At 36.4% G+C, this 22,140-nt stretch overlaps 1 protein-coding gene across 4 annotated transcripts in view; it reads left to right on the top strand.

Moving 5' to 3' along the window:
- RASA2 (RAS p21 protein activator 2) overlaps nucleotides 1–17,924 on the top strand; it is a 102,107-nt gene extending 84,183 nt beyond the window's left edge. Inside the window, exons 18-25 of one of the 4 annotated variants that reach the window (XM_033132537.1) lie at nucleotides 1,639–1,712; nucleotides 2,258–2,364; nucleotides 4,740–4,751; nucleotides 10,168–10,250; nucleotides 11,122–11,330; nucleotides 12,045–12,148; nucleotides 12,500–12,689; nucleotides 14,796–17,924. In XM_033132537.1, the coding sequence (XP_032988428.1) occupies nucleotides 1,639–1,712; nucleotides 2,258–2,364; nucleotides 4,740–4,751; nucleotides 10,168–10,250; nucleotides 11,122–11,330; nucleotides 12,045–12,148; nucleotides 12,500–12,689; nucleotides 14,796–14,823 (807 nt within the window). In that variant the 3' untranslated portion in view covers nucleotides 14,824–17,924. Of the gene's footprint in view, nucleotides 1–1,638; nucleotides 1,713–2,257; nucleotides 2,368–4,739; nucleotides 4,752–10,167; nucleotides 10,251–11,121; nucleotides 11,331–12,044; nucleotides 12,149–12,499; nucleotides 12,690–14,795 lie in introns of all 4 variants that reach the window. The other 3 variants (XM_033132536.1, XM_033132538.1, XM_033132539.1) reach the window with 3 other exon arrangements.
- Nucleotides 17,925–22,140: the final 4,216 nt, after the last annotated feature.

Raw genomic sequence — 22,140 nt, forward strand, 5'->3', positions numbered from 1 at the left:
ACTTTGTATAACTATATTTACCCCATAATTCCTTATAAATATACAAATAAAGTTTAAAATGTAATAATTATCATAAATAAATAATAAGTATTGTCAAATAAATAAACCAGGGCCTTCAAGGGCAAAACTAAGAAATGAAATGTTCAAATCAGTGTGTTACACTCCGTTAGCAGGTGGCCCATCTGTGACAACTGAAGCTGGGATAGGATACTTCTTCTTCAGTTCCCTTGGATACTTGTTCTATATCACCCACGTATAATGCAAAAGAAACTCCGCTCTTATTGTGTCTCTTACCAAGATTTCCTTCCAGCAAACTAGAAGTAAACATTCCATTGGAAAACTTCCCAGTGTGGGTTCTGGCAGGCAATCTGCAGCTGGTCATAGGAGAAAATGGCTGTGCCCACAAATTCTACTTCACAGTAGGCACTGGAGCCTCAGTGTCATTCTTATTGGAATATACTCTGTTTTTGTTTATTTTTTTGTAAGTCCTAAATGGCACAACATAAGCAAAATATAAAGGAAAAAGCAAGGACGTGCATTTGCGGGACAAAATAGGATTCCTCTCTAAGAACAAGAATTGTTCTTGAAGTACTCATTTCCCTTTCCCACAACAGCCACACAGGAAGCTCTTGACCAGTCAAGGTAGCATATGTATGAAGCTAAATGCTCTTCACTGGGTAGCTTGCCATTGTTAGACACGGGTACTCCCAATTTTCTTGAGCCACCACATTCACACATTCTCCATAGGAAGTTTATAAATGGTGATTAGATTCGAGGTTATTCCAGAGAACCCAGTTATACTTCGGTCATAACTATGAAATACTGTCTCTCGGGCTAAAGTCAATTGTATATACTAGAAGTCAGCAAACTCTTTCTCTGTAAAAGGCCAGTGAGTAAATGTTTTAGGTTTTGCTGCCCACTTAAGGGCTCTGCCACATCTTCTTCTTTTTTGTTTTTGTTTTACAACACTTTAAAAATGTAAAAACGAGTTTTAACTCGTGGGCCTTATAAAAACAGGCTACAGGTTGAATTTGGCCCTCCAAGCCATAGTTTGATGATCCCTAATCTATAACATAGGTTCACAGTCCTATATCTAAAATCTTTGGGACCAGGAGTATTTCAGAATTCAGCTTTTCAAAGTTTTTAAAAATTGAGTATATGCTATGTATTATAATACTCCCAGTGGGACCTGGGACCGTACCCCATAATCAAACATGTTAATATTTATGTAGTAAATGTATGAATATTCACACTAAGTAGATTCATATAGACTATAAATAGTCTTATCCCAGTTCTGGTTAAGTTATACCCCTAAATTAGTTTACTGTAAATAAAAAGAAAAAATATTTGTGCTTTACAGATTCCAGAATTGCAGTTAAGGGATTATGGATTGAATTATTTCTACAGGGAATATATTCTGAGTTTTAAGTAATTTAAGAATAAACTTTTTAAAATTCCTGTCATATGTAAATTAGGGACTTCTGCTACAATTAAATATGCTTTTAGCTTTGTAAATTACAATTATGTGTATTCCTTAATAATGAAGAATTTTACAGTATTATCAGTGACATTTAAGATAAACTGAATTTATGCTATATCTTATCACAAAGTGTAATATTTGCCTATTTTCCCATTTAGTTCTTGGATGAAATTTCATCTACTGAAACTAAAGAATCCAGTGGTACGAGTGAGCCTGTGCACCTGAAAGAAGGGTAATTTAATGAAATTAAACAGTAAAGGCATGTTTTAGTTAGGACGTTAAGTACAAATAGCATGGGTCTGGGAATGAGGCAGTCTTGAGTTTTTGTTCCGTGCTAGAACTGCCTAAGTGACCTCAATCAGGTAATTTGCCCTCATTATCCTATAACATTATGCCAGATGGGTGAGATTCCTTGTCCATGCAATCCTAGGGTTGTTTTGCAAATATAATGAAATTATGGGTATTAGAGTACTTTGAAAAAGTACTAGCACTGTTCAGTCTTAGAATAGTGTTACCATTGGAAGTTAAAGGGGAAATCACTCATTTGGCCCTTTTAGTTCTGGATAGCACAATTATAAATATCAAATTAATTAAAGACTTTATTTTCTTAGTATGGCCAAAATAAATGCAAAGCTTATAAATGGCAAAGACATTTTAATATATTTAATACAATCTTATACAGCCTTTCATATTATTTAAAATTAAAGAGCAAGTTTTTGTTTTGGATTAACTATTTTAATATTTGTACCTAAATGTTTACATCTGTTGTTTTGGCAGTGAGATGCATAAAAGAGCTCAGGGAAGAACTAGGATTGGAAAAAAGAACTTCAAGAAACGGTGGTTCTGCTTGACAAGCAGAGAGCTCACCTACCACAAACAGCCAGGTAGTTGTGTTTATGCTTTATTGTGGGGCCTCTTCTTTCCTGGTTCTCAGTAATGATTTCTTTTTTGCTGCTTAACGTGACTCTAGTGAATCTTTTCACTAATAAAACTATAGTTTATTGATTCTCACAGTGATGCATACACACTAAGAATGGAATAAGTGTTTGACAAGTGGCACCATGTAAATTACATTTTTCTCACACATGCTCTGTTTTTTAAAAATCCCCAGTAAATCCCTGCTGTTACAATCAATATATAAGGAACAACATTTAGATCTCTTAGAACTTAGAAGTTTCTCTAACTCTCAGAGTCAAATGGTTAAGAATCAGTATCAAATAAAGGAGAGTACTTCAGTGATTTGCTGGATAATATCAACCAAAAATTCCCATAGTCATACCATAAATTGTGATTCCTGTAAAGTTATAAGATTCATTGTAGACTTTGGCCAAGCCAACTCCAAGATGGGAGTTTTAATAGTCTGCCTCCTGAGAAAGCACAAATAGGCTATCTGTGTGAAGAAAGCTATCTTTCTACGGTGTGATGTGAAGGCTTCAGAGAGGCAAAGTTTCTCGGTGGACTGACACAATGCTTAAAATCTCCATTGTCAGTTTATTTCATTGGGTTAAAGCATTACCTATAAAAGGCCATTAGCTTCTTCTGATATCTTAGCAAGAAGAACTTAGTATCTAGATTATAGATCACATACAGTAGAATCCTTTTTATTCTAAGTGATCAGGATCCAAAGATGTTCACTTAACCAAAAAGGTCAGTTAAAGCAAGAAACATTTTAAAAGAAACAAAAAGATACATACATATTTTAAATATTTGTATATTTGTTTCCAATCTTTTCATAGAGAGCCAAGATCTTTTCTTTGAGTATGGATTTATAGATTGGATTTCCCTTCTGTCTTGTGCAAATATACACCTAATGCATCAGTTTTCAGGTTAATTTCTCCAAAGTGAAGCTAGAACTTAAATACTTGAAAAGTAATCCAAATACAGAATCCTTTTAGATTTTCATGATAGTCACCCTAGTCTTTTATAACTCTATGTAAATCAACCTTATTTGTGTGTGTCTGAGTCCCCTTTTTGGAAGCTTTTCAGAGCACTTGCCTGATTTTCAAATAAATAATAAGCCTGTTAGTAGGAGGCACATCACTTTATATATATTTCAGTAAGTTAAAATTATAACATGGAAAAATGGGATAAATAGGTTTGGGAACAAGCCCAGTGGACTTGGTAAGCAAAAAAGCCTAACCAATGGAACAGAAGGATACAGGCTTAATAGATAGTAGCCTAGCAACCATGGGATGTTTAGCATCCCATGAACGTCATTTAGTATGGTTTACAGAGGAAATGGGGAGTCTCAGTTAGTCTATCAAATCTGTTAGGTAAAGATCTCTTATGAGAGCTTCTGCTATAAATTCTGAACGGATAAAACAAAACCAGATATAGGATACCTTCAAGAGAATGTAAACTCAGTTAAATGGAGCTTAAGAATAGTTAAGTTACTCACTTTACTCAGTTAAGAAGAGTAGCGTGATAATAACATTTTTTTGTTTCATAATTTCTTTGAATGGCCTAGCCAAAATGGCTGTTTATGTCCAAATATATTAGTAAGACAGACAAAACCAAATGCATTTTATCTTTAGGCACCCAATTTGTTATGGCATGTAAATATTCAAATGATTAAACATCAGTAGGCCACATACTTGCCCCTCCAGACAGCATGTTTTAGGCTAAGCATATTTTGAATGTTTTAGAAGTTACAGCTTATGTTGAATACTATATAAATGTTCTCACATATATAGCAACATTTAAAAAAAATCACTGTTATAATGGGCTAATTATGTTTACATTAATGGTACATTGATACAAAATTTAAATTAAGTTAGTCATTCTCCATGAATAAATTAGCTATTTTTTTCCTCATTGAAAGCATTTTCTAATCTAAGCCAATATTCTAAAGTCTTTGGGGTTAAGACTTTGAGACTAAGATGATAGCTTTTAGGCCCTTTTTACTCTAGAAAAATGCACATACAAACTAAACCCAAAATTTTGCATATAATTTCAGAGAGTTCATAGACCCAAAGTCCATTCACAACTCTCAAGAACCTCTATTGTATCCAGTGATTTTAGGAGAATAAAATTTTGTAGAATGATTAGGCTACTCTAGATATAAAATAGAAACATTAGAAGTTACATTGTTTCCAGACGTTAAGAAATTTAGCATGACATTGGAGGAGTGAGCTCTGTCATAAGAAGTTGTGAGATTATTTACCAAAGCCTACAATTTTAAGCATCCATGCTTGTTGCTTTAACTATTTTGATGGATTTTTCCAAAATGTATTACATGCTTCCTTGCCTCCTAAAAAAGAGTTCATTGAACGTAAGTTAACATTTTCTAGAAGACTTGGGGCTATCATTGATAATATTAATTACTATATTGTGCTGTGATTTAGTAATGTCTTCAGGGCTGCTTATGGGTGTCTGCAGCTGTTTAGTCCCCAGCTAAATGCCTTGGACTGCTGTGCTTTTTTGTGTTCTTGTATTTGCTTTATACTTTTTTTTTCTATCCCCTTTATGTTTAGGCTGTCACCTTAAATTTCTTGTGCTGTTAGTGAAACATAATGTAACATCTCACTTCCATCTCCATCACCCACCTTCATTTTGTATTGCTAATATACTGTGAGTCAGGATACAGGTACTGTGTTTGTTAAAATTATGCATAAGATTAAGTCTTTGAAAACTTAAGGACTTTCCTCTATGGATAAAATACATAGGCTTTGTATTCCCTGTTTGGTTGTTCAACAAATGTTTTGCTTATTGCCTGTTTCCTTGCTGCTTTCTGGATAGCCAAGACTACTAGTTAAGTCTCTTGCTCCACTTGCTATGTGACTTTGGTGTCTGTAAGCATTCCTCCCAAATTTTCTGTGACCTAGCTCTAAATCATTGAGTCCTTCACTTTGTTCTCTTACTGGACACTAGTATTCTGAATTTTTCTACCACTTAGAATCAAATAATACAGCCTTTTTCCAGTTTATATATTGGAAAAGCAATTAATAGAATGTTCTCATTTTTAAGGGTTTTTCTCAAACAAATTATTAAATTTTTGATGCCTGCTTGGGTAATTACTAACAGCAATAGTAAGCAACAAATCTTCAATAGAACTAAATTAACATGTGGCAAATGAATATTACAGGGTACTCAGTCAGCTGTCAGTCATGATTACCTTGACAGTTTTTTATAGACCCATGTGCTTGTGATTATGGTTTTTCATATTGCTCTATTTTAATGCAGTAGTCTTCCACAAGTAAAAGTCCTTCTAGTTGTATGTTGGAGCCAAATGAGATACTGATGTTCCAGCCTCTTCCTGTCTCATCCAGCCTCATCTTTTGCTTTTTCCACATGTCACTTCACCAGCCTAGCTCTTGTAATTCCTTTAACTTGTACTCTTTTACATACATGCTTTTTGCGTATGCTCTACCTAGAAATCCCTTTCTTTCCTTCTTCCAGTGGTTTGTTGTCCTTTAAGCCTTAAGTCGTGTTAGCTCTTTTTTTTTAAATCAATAATATGATTCTTTTTTTAATTGGGGAATATTGGGGAAGAGTTTGTTTTTCCAGGGCCCATCAGCTCCAAGTCGTTGTCCTTCAATCTACTTGTGGAGGGCCCAGCTCACTGGCCCACGTGGGAATTGAACTGGCAACCCTGTTGTTCAGAGCTTGCTCTCTAACCAGCTGAACCATCCGGCCGCCCCCAAATGTTAGCTTTTTACAGAAGTCATTTATAAGCCGCTAGCTGCCTCAGTTGAGCTATTCCCTTACTGTGTTTCTTTATCACCTTAGTAATAACTTCTGTCACACTGTGTGGTCTTTCTCTTCCCCTGGTCTTTAAAATCCTCAGTGGTGGGGCCGGCCCGGTGGCTCAGGCGGTTAGAGCTCCCTGCTCCTAACTCCGAAGGCTGCCGGTTTGATTCCCACATGGGCCAGTAGGCTCTCAACCACAAGGTTGTCAGTTCAATTCCTCGAGTCCCGCGAGGGATGGTGGGCTCCGCCCCCTGCAACTAAGATTGAACACGGCACCTTGAGCTGAGCTGCCGCTGAGCTCCCAGATGGCTCAGTTGGTTGGAGTGCATCCTCTCAACCACAAGGTTGGCGGTTCAACTCCCGCAAGGGATGGTGGGCTGTGCCCCCTGCAACTAGTAACGGCAACTGGACGTGGAGCTGAGCTGCGCCCTCCACAACTAAGACTGAAAGGACAACAACTTGAAGCTGAACGGCACCCTCCACAACTAAGATTGAAAGGACAACAACTTGACTTGGAAAAAAGGCCTGGAAGTACCTACTATTCCCCAATAAAGTCCTGTTCCCCTTCCCCAATAAAATCTTTAAAAAAAAAAAAAATCCTCAGTGGTAGGGACATGTTTTTACTTCCTTCATTAAAGCAAGTCAATGTTTTTAATAAATGGTGTTCTTCAAAGAAGACCATGTGTTCTGGATATGCTATCACCTTAATTACGTTAAGAACCACAACACCAGACTTCTAAAATTTTCACTAAGCATATAGATTATTAACAAATTCGTCTCTGAAATTCTTTCCTGTGTTCTCCAGACTTGCTTAGATAGTGTCCACTTTTGGGAGACCTGACATACTCATACGCAGGTACATACATACAGTCTACATAACTTCCACGTGATTGCAAATGTTCTAGCTCATATAGCATGTGGACAATATAAACGAAATTTCCGTAATGTTTTCAACAGAAATCTCCATACATTTGGGTTGACTTGGTTTTTACCTGCTCACATTTTCATACACAGGGCTGGCTCTGCAGTATTTTTTTCTCTATATTTTCTTTGGTAGCAATGGAAGTGGTAAAAATGGATCACATTCTGGATCTATTTTGAAGATAGCACTCACAAGTTCGCTAGAGAATCCTATACCGAGAGCAGAGCGAAAGAGGCAGGACCCCGTCCTGTCCAGCACTTTTTCTTATATAACATACTCGTCTTTTTCCTGGATTCATTACTTATTTTGCAGGAATACTTTCTTGAGGAATTATTTCAGATTGGCTTGATGACTGATAAATTTTCTGAGTCCCTATGTATTAAAAAAAAAAGGTCTTTATTTTTACCCTTACTCTTGAATAATAGACTGAATTTAAAATTATTTTCCCTCAGAACTTTGAAGATATTACTCCATGGTTTTCTAGTTTCCACTGTTGCTGGTGAGAATTTTGACATCAATCTTACCATTCGTAGTCTTGATTCTTCTTCCTAGAAACTCTTAGGCCTTTCTTTAGCCTTCAACTTCTAATATTTTACAGCCAAGTGTCCACATGTTGTTTTTTATTCCATTTGCTCAGCAGTTAATGAATTCTTTCAATCTGAAGATTTCTACCTTTATCTCTTTTTAATTGGTAATTTTCTCCTGAACAGTCTTTCTATTCTGTTTTCTGGAATTCTTACTAGATGTATTGAAACTGCTTAATCCATCCACCATGGCTCTTAACTTTTTTACTTTCTGTTTCTTTGTGTTTTTGAAGAGTCCTCAGTAAGATCTTCCATTTTACTATTTTACCTTGTAATTCATTCCATTTAACACTATTTACTGTGAAATTAACTCTAGTGACATCATGGACAGTGTATGTGCCTGGGGGCCATGCACTTTTTCTATGTAAGCCATATTATAATTTGTCCAGAAATGAACAAATACAGCAACTGTAGGGTATATGCCTGCTTTGTGTATTCACGAAATCTGAAGCTAGAAACTTCTGCCAAATTTGTAAACTCTCTGTGATCTCTGTAGTGCCCCCATGTAGATCAGTACCCAAAGACATGGCTTCTCTGCCCCCCAAGTTATTATACCTCTGATTTCCTCAGATGTCATTCTCTTAGTTGCATGTGTGTCCTTCAGAGTTTAGTGATTTCCTCATCTGTTTGGTGATTTTCTTTTAATTGGTGATTTGCTCATATTTGTGTTTTACAGTTAGATCACCTGCTTGAGTGTTCAGTAGCTTACCCCAGTGATTACAAGGCCGGGGCAAGGGTACTGGCGCTTGTCTCCTGCTGTGGCAGCTCTTTCCCTCCTGAGGGCCAGCAACTACCTGTGACATAGCACTGTTCTGCAGCCCAGTATGCATCCTTGCTGCTTCAGCCTGGGACATATGCCGCTGCTGACTGCTGCTTAGCACAGCTAGTGGGTTGGGGGAGAGGGAGGAGCTAATTGGCCCAGCTGTTTCAGATGCAGCTCACCTACTTACTAATCATCCTGAGGTATGTCTGTCTGAGTGTGACCATTGACTGTGGCTTGAAGCTCCCTCCTAACCAGCCCTACTTTTGCAGATGTCTTCTTCTACATGTGGCTTCTTTCAGTTTACTCCCTCCCCACCTCACCACTGCCCTTCCTCCTCTGCTGCCATAAATTTGATTTTGTCTTCTTCCAGGAGCCTTTTCTTATTTTCCCGGGCATTTATGATCTATATTTGTTGAATTTAAATGTCGTTTCCTCAGAAAAGTTTTCCCTAACCACCCAGTTTAAAGTAACTTCCCAGTTACTTCTATCAAATCACCGCGGGTTATTTTCAGTATAGCATTCATCTCTCCTTAATATTTATTTGTCTTTTATCAGTCTTTCCAGACTTAAATGTAAACTTCTTTAGGGACCTTGTATGTTCTGTTTACTGCTATGTTCTAAGTGCATAAACAGTGTCTGGTGTATGGTAGACATTCAATGTATGACCGTTGAATGAAGTGACTTGATGTTTTGTTTTTTAAAAAAAAACTGTATATCACATCCACTTGAATTACATAAATTTTAGATTTTACACTAGGAACTAGGCTTAGCAAATATTCTATGTTAGCCTCTCTGTTCAACACAAAAAACCTTTACTAACCTAATAATTATCTTAGACCAGAAAGCTACACATTAATCCCTGGATTAAAATGTAAAGGTCTTAACCTCCAGCATGTCAGTCCACATGTCATTAAAGTCTGGGTGGAGGGGAAAGCAAAGCTTTGATTTTCTAAACAACAACATTACAAGATGACCAGGAAAAGTTGTGATTCTGTTTGTTTTTCGTTTCTATGACTACATGAGGTCAAGTCTATTCTCAGGTAAATTGTACGTTGAAGTACATCATATCCTCGTGCCATATTATTATGGAGCTCCTTCAGCAAACCCAAATTTCAAATTCTTAAACTAGGTTAAATATTCACTCTACTAAATAAAGGTTTTACTTTTGTTTCCTGTATCTCTTAGAGTAAATTTGGTAGCTCTAGTCAGCTGACCAGCCAATATGTGATAGTAATGAACAATTTTTCAATGTAAAAACACTATTTTAAGGGTTAATCCCTTAATTAAATATTAGAGTGGAAAAACAGAAAAATCTGCTTAGGTACAGTCAGATCAGCTGTTAATGTAATAACTCCATAAAAGAAAATTCCATGTCTTAGCAAGTTTTGAGTAGGCCTCTATGATTAAGTATATTATCTCTTTCAATCCCCATATAATAAATATTACAAAATATTAAAACATTTTTAATTTCTACATAGAAGTCAAATTTATTCCCACATTTTTCCTTGAAAATGTTTTAATTTTATATTGAAAAAAGAGAAAGTCACTTTATAGAAAACAATCAAAATTCATCTGTTCCATAAAACAAAAAAATATTTTTAAATGCGCCATTTGGAAATCTTATACTCCTATACCATCAAGAGGGTAAACTTAAACTTTACAGAATTAGCTTCTCATCTTTATAATTCTGAAGGAAATTATTTTAATTTTGTCATACTTCTTTTATTAGGCAAAGATGCAATTTACACAATTCCAGTGAAGAACATTCTTGCTGTGGAAAAACTGGAAGAGAGCTCTTTCAACAAGAAAAATGTAAGTTACAGATATAAAGCTTTTTAAACTGTATATATTACTAAGTTGAGAATTTTGAAGAAGCTGGTCGTTTTAGTATTTGCCATTAATCATTACTATTTTATTGTATAATTGCTGGTTAGAACTCTGTCTTAAAAATATCCGTTATTGTTGATGCTTTGTATAGTCAGTCTGCCTACAGTATTAAGTTAAAGGTACTTTTCTCATCATTACCCTATTGAAACTTCTCAATTTGACATTCAAGTCTTTTTTTTTTTTTTTCAAGTTTATTGGGGTGACAATTGTTTGTACAATTACATAGATTTCAGGTGTACAATTCTGTATTACATCATCTATAAATCCCATTGTGTGTGCACCACCCAGAGTCAGTTCTCCTTCCATCACCATGTATTTGATCCCCTTTACCCTCATCTCCCACCCCACTCCCCCCTTACCCTCTGGTAACGACATTCAAGTCTTTAATAATATAGTCTCAAGCAATCTGTGCCATCTTCTCATCTGCTACCACTCAGTACATGTCATTATACTAAAGCCAACCAAGATGATTTCCTTGTTTCTCTGTATTTTCCCACTGCTTTGCCTTTACTCATACTTTTTCTTCCATCTGAAATTCCCTCCCTTTATACTGTTTATGTGATAGTCCATTCCTTTGGGCATGTGTGGCTTCTAAAAATTATATAATGTTGTACTATTTAGTACATGTGACTCAGATTGTCCTTGAGACTAACTTGCTTGAAAAGTAACAATTCATAAGATACCTGAGCAGTTACCTAGCCAAGCAAACTATGTTTCTGTTATATACCTTTTCTGTTTTGCTCTGTGTGTTGGTTTTTAGACTGTCACTAACTTTTTATCTTAATTGCCTATGAAGATGTTCCAAGTAATACATACGGAGAAACCACTCTATGTCCAGGCAAATAATTGTGTAGAAGCTAATGAATGGATAGACGTACTCTGCAGGGTGAGCCGATGCAATCAGAACAGGCTCAGTTCCTATCACCCCTCTGCATATATAAATGGAAGCTGGCTCTGCTGTCAGGAGACCAGTGAAAACGCTGTCGGCTGCAAGCCATGTACTGCGTAAGTTTTCTTTCTGACTAAAAAAAGCAATGTTTCAGTTGTGGTATATCTATACAATGGAATACTGTTGACACATAAAAGGGACTGAAGTACTGATACATGCTACAACACACGTGAACCTTGAAAACATGCTAAGTGAAAGAAGCCAGACACAAAGACCATATACTGTATGATAACATTTATATAAAGTGTCCAGAATAGGTAAATTCATAGAGACAGAAAGTAGATTGGCAGTTGTGAGGGGCTGGAGGGAGGGAGGAATGGAGACTGCTGATGGATACAAGATTTCTTTTGGGGGTGATAAAAATGTTCTCAAATAAGTAGTGCTGGCACAAGTCAGCAAAAAGGGGCAATGTTTAAATAGATGTATAAACCTGAGCAAGATATCAAGGAAGAAGGGCTTAGCATTCTCATTTTTAATTGTATGGAACAGCCATTGTCGCCCTATAGACTTAAGAAGTAATGTAATGTATTGGTATTGTGATGAAGCATAGGTTATGAAAATGATTTCACTTTAAAATTCCCCTCCTTTTGATTAGGGTCACATAATGACCAAACCTCTTGGCCCTGTGTAATTGTCAAACAAGACTAGATTTCTGAGGTTCCTTATGCAAAATTCTGTGAGTTTGTTTTTTAGTCTCAAATCATCAAAAGTCTTTGGCATGTTAACAAAGTGAAATTTTTCCAATGTCTTTAATTTCATTTTTACCATAGAGGTGTCCCTGCAGACATCCAAATAGATATTGATGAAGACAGAGAAACAGAAAGAATTTATTCCCTTTTTACCCTCAGTTTACTTAAGCTACAGAAAATGGAAGGTAAATGTACAATTAAAATATTTTTATGTAACTATGATCCTTAATTGCCAATTCCTATAGTGTTGCTTTGGCATTATCTTAAAGTTGAAAATACTCATAGGTTTACCAAAATGTTACTTTATATGAAAGTTGACAAACTCCCATGAATTATCATAGATAATTCATGAAAAATACTGTTTTTGCATAAATGTGATGATCATAATTAATAAAATGTGAATGTATTTGGGTTATCAATGCATTCCCGGGGGGGGAATCTCCCCAGCTTGAGACACTTGAAAAGTTCTTACTTATGCTACAAATTACCTTTATGGAATATAGTTGTCTGATGAGAGACTTTGCTGCTCCTTGTAGAGGCTTGTGGAACTATAGCAGTCTATCAAGGACCACAGAAAGAGCCTGATGATTATTCTAACTTTGTAATCGAGGATTCCGTAACAACCTTTAAGACAATTCAGCAAATAAAAAGCATCATAGAGAAACTAGATGAACCTCATGAAAAGTATAGGAAGAAAAGATCAAGTAGTGCAAAATATGGGAGCAAGTAAGTATTTTTAAGAAACTTTAAACATATTTTTAAACATAGTTTGAGATTGCCTCTGCTACTCTGTACTCATACCTGGAATGCAGGCCTCCTGCTTCCCTTCCTCTTTCAGGGCCCAGCTCAGAACCTTTCTCCTGTGTAAGAGCTTCCCTGGCCACTCTCACAGTGACCTTTGTCTTTTCAATTCTGGTATCATTTCCTTATGTTGATGCTGTACTTTATCATCACTTTTAATGTTATAGTCCACTGTAATTCATTAAATTGAATACTCAGTAGCTTGTTGTTTTGTTTTTACTGATTCTCTTCCTTTCTGATTATCTCCCACCGTGCTTTATACATATGTACTAAAAAAGAAAGGGAAGGAGGGAAGGAAGGAAGGAAAGAAGGAGAGAGAGAAAGAATCTGCTGTAAAGGTTCCAGAAGTATTTTATAGTAGATTTTTGGATCCATCTCAGATGTAGATGGATAACAACACAGCTAACATTTATTTGTTGGGAGCTTATTCTAGCACCAGGCACTGTGCCTAACTCTACATCACATCACCTAGATTGTTTTTAGCAGCAAGTAACAGAAAATCATCAGCGTACCAGTGGAAGTGGCTTAACCAGTAAGAAAAATTTTAATCTCACAAATTAAGTCCTAGTTTCTACAGTTGGTTAATTCGTCAGCTCAACACATCAAGGGAAGCATTCATCTCAGTCTGTTGAGATCTTGCCTCCTCTTTTTGGCTCAGATACATTTTTATAAAAATTCTATAAAACAAACAAAAAGGACCATCCGGCCACTCAGCCATTCTCAACAAGATGATTTCGGTCTTCTTCAGGCTATATGGTCACAGATGGGCTATAATAGTTCAGAGCCTCACACTTTTTTTTTTTTAATGTATTCAAGTCCTTTTTCCATTATTTTTTTAATTTTTATTTTTAATTTTTTTTTATCTTTGTTTTTTTAAATTTTATTGGGGAACAGTGTGTTTCTCCAGGGCCCATCAGCTCCAAGTCATTGTCCTTCAATCCAGTTGTGAAGGGCGCAGCTCACTGGCCCATGTGGGAATCAAACCAGCAACCCTGTTGTTCAGAGCTTGCGTTCTAACCAACTGAGCCATCTGGCCGCCCCACGCCTCACACTTTCATATAATAGTTCTGGGAGGCAGAGAAAAAGCAGTTTCTCCTCACGAAGAGAAAAGAACCTTATCTAAAGTTACCCAGCTTCCCTAGGAATGCAGGGCTGCCCAGTACCAGCACTGCAATCAGGTTTCTGTTTATACAGGAGTAAATAAGGAGGGGATGGTGCTTAGACCAGCAAATAAGTGGCAAATAAGTGTTTGCCAACTTTCATTGATCCTCACATCAGCCCAACCTGGTTATACCCCCATTTTATAGCTAGAGAAACTGAGGCTCGGGGAAGTTAAGTGCCTTGCTCGAAGTCACACAGCTGATTAGTAAGATGGTGTTTAAATCCTGGCCCCACAATTTTAAGTATTCTTTTAAAATTATGTGGATTAATAATTATATTTGTGGTTGTTGAACAATCAAAATCAGTTTCACAGGTATAAATCTTTATGTCTCCCGGATAGAAGGCTCAGTGCATTAAACAGGTTATTATAAACATCCTCATTTTGTCTTTTCTACATCAGCGTAATTGGTTCTCTTCCAACAGTGGTCATGCAGTTGTGTAGCCCCACGAAGTTTCCATATAAGGTTCTAGCTCATGCTCCACCATCCTTTTAAAATAGTAACTCCCCGTCATACCCACACACACTATACTCCTTCCCAGCTTTATTTTTCTCTATTAAAAATTATCAGTCACTCTTCTATTACTATTTTACTTCTTCATTTTATTTTCCTCATGCTAGAATATAAGCTCCATTCAGGCAAGAGTTTTGACTATTTTGTTAACTACTGTTACCGTAGCTTCTAAAACAGTGCCTGACATTTAATAGGTGATCAGTAAATACTTGTTGAATTAATGAAATAAGACTTGTCATGAGAGATTGTTAAGGGAAAATGATAAATACTTAATGGATACTATGAGATATTTGTCACTTTTTAAAATGTTACATTTTTTTAACTTTTGAAAAATGACTTTCTTTTTATTATTTTCTAGGGAAAATCCAATTGGGAAAACATCTTAGAATTTGTCCAATTAAATCAGAAGAACTGGAAAATTTTTTTTGTTTTTCAATTCATCATATATTTTGTTCATAGTATTTAAGAATGAACATTGGCTTCAGTGTCACCTGCATTCACATTGTATTTAATATTTAATAATTGAAATTAACTGTTTGGGAATCCTGGTATTGATGTATTACTAGAGAATTTGAAATCCAAGATTTCCCTTCATATCTTACGAGTTGAAAGCCATGTTTCTAAAACTTCTTTTTAATAGAAAGAATCTTCCTAAAGAAGCTTTGTTAAAAAAAAAAAGGAGAACTCTTCTGTAACAAGAAACCATCTCTTGTAACACTCCATGTGCTGTGGACTTTTCACTACCATTAGTGCCTGCTCTATACTGCCGACATTGTGTTGTTTTACTAGAAAATCTCAGTCCATGACAACTCAGAGCTTTCCAGGTAGTTCACCTAGACCCTCCCTCTTCAAAAAAGAAAAAACATAAAAGTCTTTTCCTTTGGTTGATTAGTCATTACAGATTACATTTAGGGCAGGGACAGAAACTTGAGAAAACGGCCAGAGTAGCCTTGAAAGTTGGTAGATCCTTTTGCCTATTTAAAGATGTAAACAGAACTCAGATAGGAAGAATCAGGGAACATGTACTATAGTGTGCGTCTTGTTTACATTTGAGATGAGTGATAGCAGATGAAATAAAAATGAGACCACTAAATTTTTTTTTCATTGTTTTAAATATCAGGTACTCATTCTCTTGACTTGAGAGTTCCAGTTCACATGACTTGTTAGGACATCTCTTCTGAAAAAGAAGAGAAAGTAAACAGTGAATGAAGGTGGTGGTGAAGTCAAAATCACTTGACTTCACCTGTTGTTCCATATTATTATAAGGACCACCGTAGGGATGCCCTCCTCCTGGTGTGACTAGTAGCGGTTGGAGAGCTAACTAACTTAAGAACAGTCACTCGGCGCACTTTAATAATCTGGGCTGCCCCAGATTTTACTTCAGATACTCCATGGTATCTAATCTTTATGATCAGTTGAATGATCAGTGTTTAAATCTAGAAATACCGCTTTCCTGAAAATGTTTATATTTCATTGCTGTTTGCTTATTACCTGCTAGCCAAATGGAATTTGGGCAAGCAACTGTTAGAATCCTGTTTTTCCCTGATAATTTACTTTTATCTTAAAAACCGTAACTGTAAATAAGCAGTCAAAGCAAGTTGCCACCTTGAGTTAAGAGGGATACACTTTTCTTCATCAGTATTAAAAACCATGGTACTCTTATTTTGTCTTTTTAAAAGCAAACATTTTCTAAATGTGGTACTTTGAACCTTGGAGTATTTATACATCTTTGTTTAAAACTGTGACTTATTAATGTAAGTCTAGCAAATAGTGCTTTTTTTGTTTCCCTGAGCATAAGCTATATTTTAAGATACACTTTGCCAATTATACAATTGGTAATTGCTTTTAAATTATATTGTTACTAGGTCGTTATTTTTAAAGACCATTGGCGCACAATCCAAGTTGTTCCATAAATGATTATACCAGAGCAATGTATTTCCCTAAATGACTTGTGAAAATCAGTTGGTTTTATTTAAGAAACAGTCTTAGTCTACATTATGGTAGGTTATTCCTGGCCCATTTTAAAGACAAGTTTGAAAGAGTCCTTTAAATTTTATGAGCCTGTAGATTCTGTATACTGATTTATAAATGTGAAGGAATTTAACCATTTAATAAATTTGTTATTGGTGAATTTCATTCAGATTGAAATTTCCTTTTAAGAGTCTCTGAAATGTCTACTTGAAAAGGACATGTGAGCATTGCCAGGTACCACCCATTTATCTTTAGTGGTTTTTTAGTCATCTGCTATATTTTTCAAGGCAAAAGAAATATTCTTCTGATATTTATAATACCAAATTCCCAATTATGATGGTTTTTAAAGTTCATGGCATTATACAAAGGGACCAATGCTGTGTGGATGCATAACGCCGAATTTGAAGGAAAGAGTTCAGTCATCTAGTTGTTTTCTTCAAATGACACTTTCAAACAGCCAGTTGACTGGAATTAACCAACATTGCACAGCCTAAAAAGAAGTAATGTGAAGTTAATTTTCTTTGAAAGTCTTCTGGAATAAGAGACCATGTCAGTAGGACCCTAGATAATCAAGGTACTTGCTTCTGAGGGCCTCAGTCCTCAGCTGTTACTTACAATACTTTGATATTTTTTACTACCTGATCTGCTTTCTCTGCCTTTCCCACATTTGAAAAAATACATGGCAGCTCACTTCACCCTAAAACCTGAAAACCCCAAGAAGGAAAGAAAGCGATAATACAGAGAAACTTTTGCCATAAATGCCAGTTCTGGTTCTTAGCATAGCCATTTCCATCAGTGGAAATTTTGGTGATCTGTTGCCTATTTCGTTGTTTTTGGGGGGGTATTGTTTAGCTTTGTTTTTTTTAATACTCATTTAATAAAATGATGGGCAATAGCAAAGTTTTTTACTCCCAGAAATATAGTTTATCAAAGTTAACGATTTTATTTGCCAAAGAAATATGTTTATATTATAGTATCGCTGGTCATATTAAATGTCAAACGAGGCTTTCCTTATTATACAAAAAAAGGTGACGAATGATGTGGCTTTTGTTTCTGTTTCTGAAGCCTAATTTCATTTATCAGAAAGGCTCATTTATGCCAGATTTTAGAGAGCAGATTTATTTTTTTTAAGTAAAAGCACCTTTAATTTGTTCTAACGGTACATCCTGTAAAGACAGAATGCAACAAAGCCTTTTAGGTGGCCTTACAGTATGTGAAAAATACAGGACTCATTCTAGAGTTAAATTACCTGTCTTGATATTATTTGCTTCCATTTTTATAAGTTTGAAATTAATATGTTGCTAGTAAATATTGGTTTTTACAGTGTGCAGTTTAAAAATGTAAGTTATCAAAACTTAATGTAGTAAATTTGTGTAACCATGTTGTATTGTTGAGAATGTATTTTTATTTAAAATTTATTTTCTTATCAAGAGTATTATAAAAATTAAAAACTTTTGTAACTGTCGCTTGGAAATAACTCAAAATAAATTACAAAAAGCCTGTCCATTCTTTGTGAGCTCTTTCTAATTTATTTAGGAATTCTTGTTTAAAATTATTGTACCTTGCCTATTAGTAAGGGAATAGCAAATGTGAGAAATCCTCAATTACAAAGAATACTGAAGCAATCTGGGAAGGCCTCAGTATTCTTGCCTTTAACTAGGCTGATTTTTGATGGACTGTGGTCGTTAATTTGTTTATTCATCCAGCAGACTTGTTTTGAAGACCTACAGTGTGCCATGCAGGACCCTGTCATTCCCTAGAGCCATGCAGGTCCCATGTGTGGGAATATATTCCGCTCCTGTCTGGGCAAATAGTTTGGAGCTGAGGTTTTCAGCCTGTTAGACTTTTTGAAGAATGCTACATTCTATTCTTCTCAAAAAAGTCAACTCATTCCTCAGGTCCTGCATTGACTACCGCAGTTGAGCCTACCCTGTAGCTCACCTCTGGATGCATCCCTCTGTGCATCCCTCTGGATGTACTAATTTGAACCATGTCATGCCATTTTGCTGAATTGTCTCGAGAATATAGTGACAGCACCAACAACCAGGTTAGTCAGTAACTTGTGCCGCCAACAAGAGAAGCAAGAATACTTCCCCATAGTGCTTCAGCAGCCCTCTTTAGCATCTCTAAATAAACCTCCATAAAACTTAGCCCCGCAACTCCAGAAAAGGTTAAGGTTAATAAAGAGGAAGGAATACGGTTCTGAATCTCTAAGGATCTTACTTTTATTGAAGCACTAGAATCCCATTTCATACTAGCCCATATATTAGAATAGAACTTGTCAAAAACATTAAAGACAGGGTTCTGTGATGTAACCAGGCTAGTGTTTTTAGAGGACGGGCCATACTTGAATTGAGTTTCCCATTCCAAAGTCCATGTTTCCAAGATGAGAGGCACCTGAGGCCAAGCAGAGTCCCTTTAGGTGTACACAAGAATAAGACACGACATAGCTTCGCACAGCTGTGTTCCGGTTACTGCTGAGTTTCTCTGCTACTCCAAGGCAATGGCCAGTGCTGACCTTTCAGAGAATAGCCTGTCGTGGGTAGACATGACATGCTTCCAAATAAACTGACCAATGTTCAGAGACCTTTAGTCTTGATTTCTCACAAATTCTCATCTGAGGTTTGTTCTTTTGTAGCGAAAAGGTTCATTCTTTGGCTTGTCATTTTGCCACTTGACTTTGTTAAGTTTGGTGAAACAATTTGCCACCATATTTTAAGCTTATGCCTATATTTTACATTAATAACAGTGAAAGTGTATGTAACCTGTTGAATTAGACTAAAGTGCTATTAAGGTTTGTTTAGTTTTCTGCCGTATATTTCAGTTCCTCTTTGTTTTGTAATATCAAAACTTTTGTACGTTTTTTGTATTGACCTACTTTTTGACATGGAGTTCAGTCTTAGATACAAAGGTTTTGCTCATCAAGGAAGAATTCTCTGGAGTGAACAACATTCTTTTCCAAATTTAATATATTTCTCAACTCTACCCAGAACTGAGAAGGCCACACTGCCTGCACTGTCAAAAAAACAAACAGCCATCATTTTAGACGGATTCTTTTTTTTAAGATTTCTATTAAAATATAGCTAACATGCAATATTGTATTAGTTTAAGGTGTACACAAGAGTTATTCAATATTTACTACCTAAAGAAATGATCACCGTGAAAGTCCAGCAGCCATCTGACACTGTACCACGCTATCACAATATTACTGACTATATTCCCAATGCTGTACATTACATCCCCATGATTTATTTGTTTTATACCTAGAAATTTGAACCTCTTATTCTTCACCTTCCTCCCCCTTTTATAATTTTTTAATTATGGATGACATTCAGTATTATATTAATTTCAGGTGTACAGCACAGTGGCTAGGCATTTATATAATTTAAGAAGTGATCCCCTGACTAGTACCCACCCAGCACTGTGCATAGTTATTACCATAGCATTGACTATATTTCCTATGCACTGCTTTACATCCCGTGACTATTTTGTAACTACCAATTTGTACTTCTGAATCCCTTCTCCTTTTTCACCCTGTCCCCCAACACCCTTCCCATCTATCATCCCAATAAGTCTAGGACCCATGTGACACCATCCATAGTTATTACAATATTATTGGCTATGTTCCTTATGCTGTACCCTATATCCCCTTGACTGCTTCACAACAACAAATTTGTACTTCTTAATCCCTTCCCCTTTTGCACCCATTTCCAGCCCTCCTCCCGACTGGCAACCATCAAAATGTTCTCCGTATCTTTGAGTTTGTTTCTATTTTGTTTGTTTATTGTTTAATGCCACATATAAGCGAAATCACATTGCATCTGTCTTTTGCTGTCTTACATACTTCACTAAACACAATACCCTCCAGGTCCATCCATTCTGCCACAGAATGTGAGAACCCTTTCCTTTCCCTGGCTGAGCAATATTCCACTGGATATATGTATGACCTCCTCTTTATCCATGCATCCATTGACAGACACCCCAACTGCCTCCACATCTGGGACATTGTAAACACTGCTGTAATGAACATATGGGTGCACACATCCCCTGGAAGTAGCATTTTGGGTTTCTTCAGATAATTACCCTAAAGGGGGATTACTGGTCCTTCTTTGTCACTTCTTACAGCCTTTGTTTTAAATGTCTATTTTGTCTTGTATAAGTATTGCTACCTTAGCTTTTTTGTTTGTTTCCATTTTCGTGAAATAACTTTTTTCCATCCCTTTCAGTCTATGTGTCTTTTGATCTGAAGTGAGTCTCTTGTAGGCAGCCCATGTAAGGGTCTTTTTTCTTATCCATTCAGTTACCCTATCTTTTGATTGGAGCACTTACTCCATTTACATTGAAAGTAATTGTTGATATGTAGTTGTTGCCATTTTATTATTCATATTTTTGATTTATTTAGTCTTAAAGAAGTCCCTCTAAGATTCCTTGTAATTCTGGTTTAGTGATGATGAACTCCTTTAGCTTTTTCTTATCTGGGAAGCTTTTTATCTGTCACTTAATTCTAAATGATAGCTTTGCTGTGTAGAGTAATCTTGGTTGTAGGTCCTAGCTTTTCATCACTTTGAATATTTTGTGCCAATTTCTTCTGACCTGCAAAGTTTCTGTTCATAAATCAGCTGACAATCTTATGGGAGCTCTTATAGGAGTTACCTGTAGGTAACTAACTGCTTTTCTCTTGCTGGTTTCAAAATTCGCTCTTTAACGTTTGACATTTAATTATCATGTGTCTTGGTGTGGGCCTCTTTGGGTTCATCTTGTTTGGGACTCTGTGTGCTTCCTGAGCTTGAATATCCCCTTCTTTCATCAGGTTAGGAAAGTTTTCAGTCATTATTTCTTCAAATAGGTTTTCAATTCCTTGTTTTTCTGTCTTCTCCTTCTGGTACCCCTATGATGTGAATGTTGTTATGCTTGATTCCCAGAGACCCCTAAAACTCGCATTTTTTTTTGGATTCTTTTTGCTGTTCTGATTGGGTGTTTTCTGCTACCTTGTCTTTTAAATTGCTGATTTGATTCTCTGCTTCATCTAATCTGTTGATACCCTCTAATGTATTCTTCAGTTAAGTTATTGTAGTCTTTATTTTTGACTGGTTCTTTTTTATGTTTTCTATCTCCATTTTTATGTTTCCTATCTCATTGTTGAAGTTCTCCCTGAGATCACTGAGCATCTTTATAACCAGTTTGGAACTCTGCGTCTGGTAGATTACTTGTCTCCATTTTGTTTAGTTCTTTTTCTGGAGCTTTGTTCTGTTCTTTCATTTGGGAAATGTTTCTCTGTCTCCCCATTTTGACTGCCTCCCTGTGTTTGTTTATATGTACAGCTGCTATGCCTCCCAGTCTTAGCAGAATGGCCTTATGTAGTAGGTATTCTGTGGGACCCAGTGGTACAGTCTCCTTGGTCACCAGAGATGGATGCTCTAGGTGGGTCCTCTGTGTGGGTTTTGTGTACCCACTTGTTATAGTTGAGACTTGATTGCTGTTTGCATGTCACTGGGAGGGACTGGCCCTCAGGCTGATTGGTTGTGAGGACTGGCTGTGACTACAGTGGAGGAGCTGTTGTGCAGGGGCTGACCCGACAGAGTTCACATTAGCAGGGCTCTTGTTGTCTTCCCAATCTGCCTTTTGGGTGTGTCATCCTTGAAAGTGGCCAAGTGATGCTGCAGCCCAGTCTGAAGCTGGCCACTGGACCTGCCAGCTTTGGGACCTCCTGGGAGGTGACCCACTGCAGGCCA

This window comes from Rhinolophus ferrumequinum, chromosome 17 (assembly GCF_004115265.2).
Source record: "Rhinolophus ferrumequinum isolate MPI-CBG mRhiFer1 chromosome 17, mRhiFer1_v1.p, whole genome shotgun sequence".
NCBI classification, from domain to species: Eukaryota; Metazoa; Chordata; class Mammalia; order Chiroptera; family Rhinolophidae; genus Rhinolophus; species Rhinolophus ferrumequinum.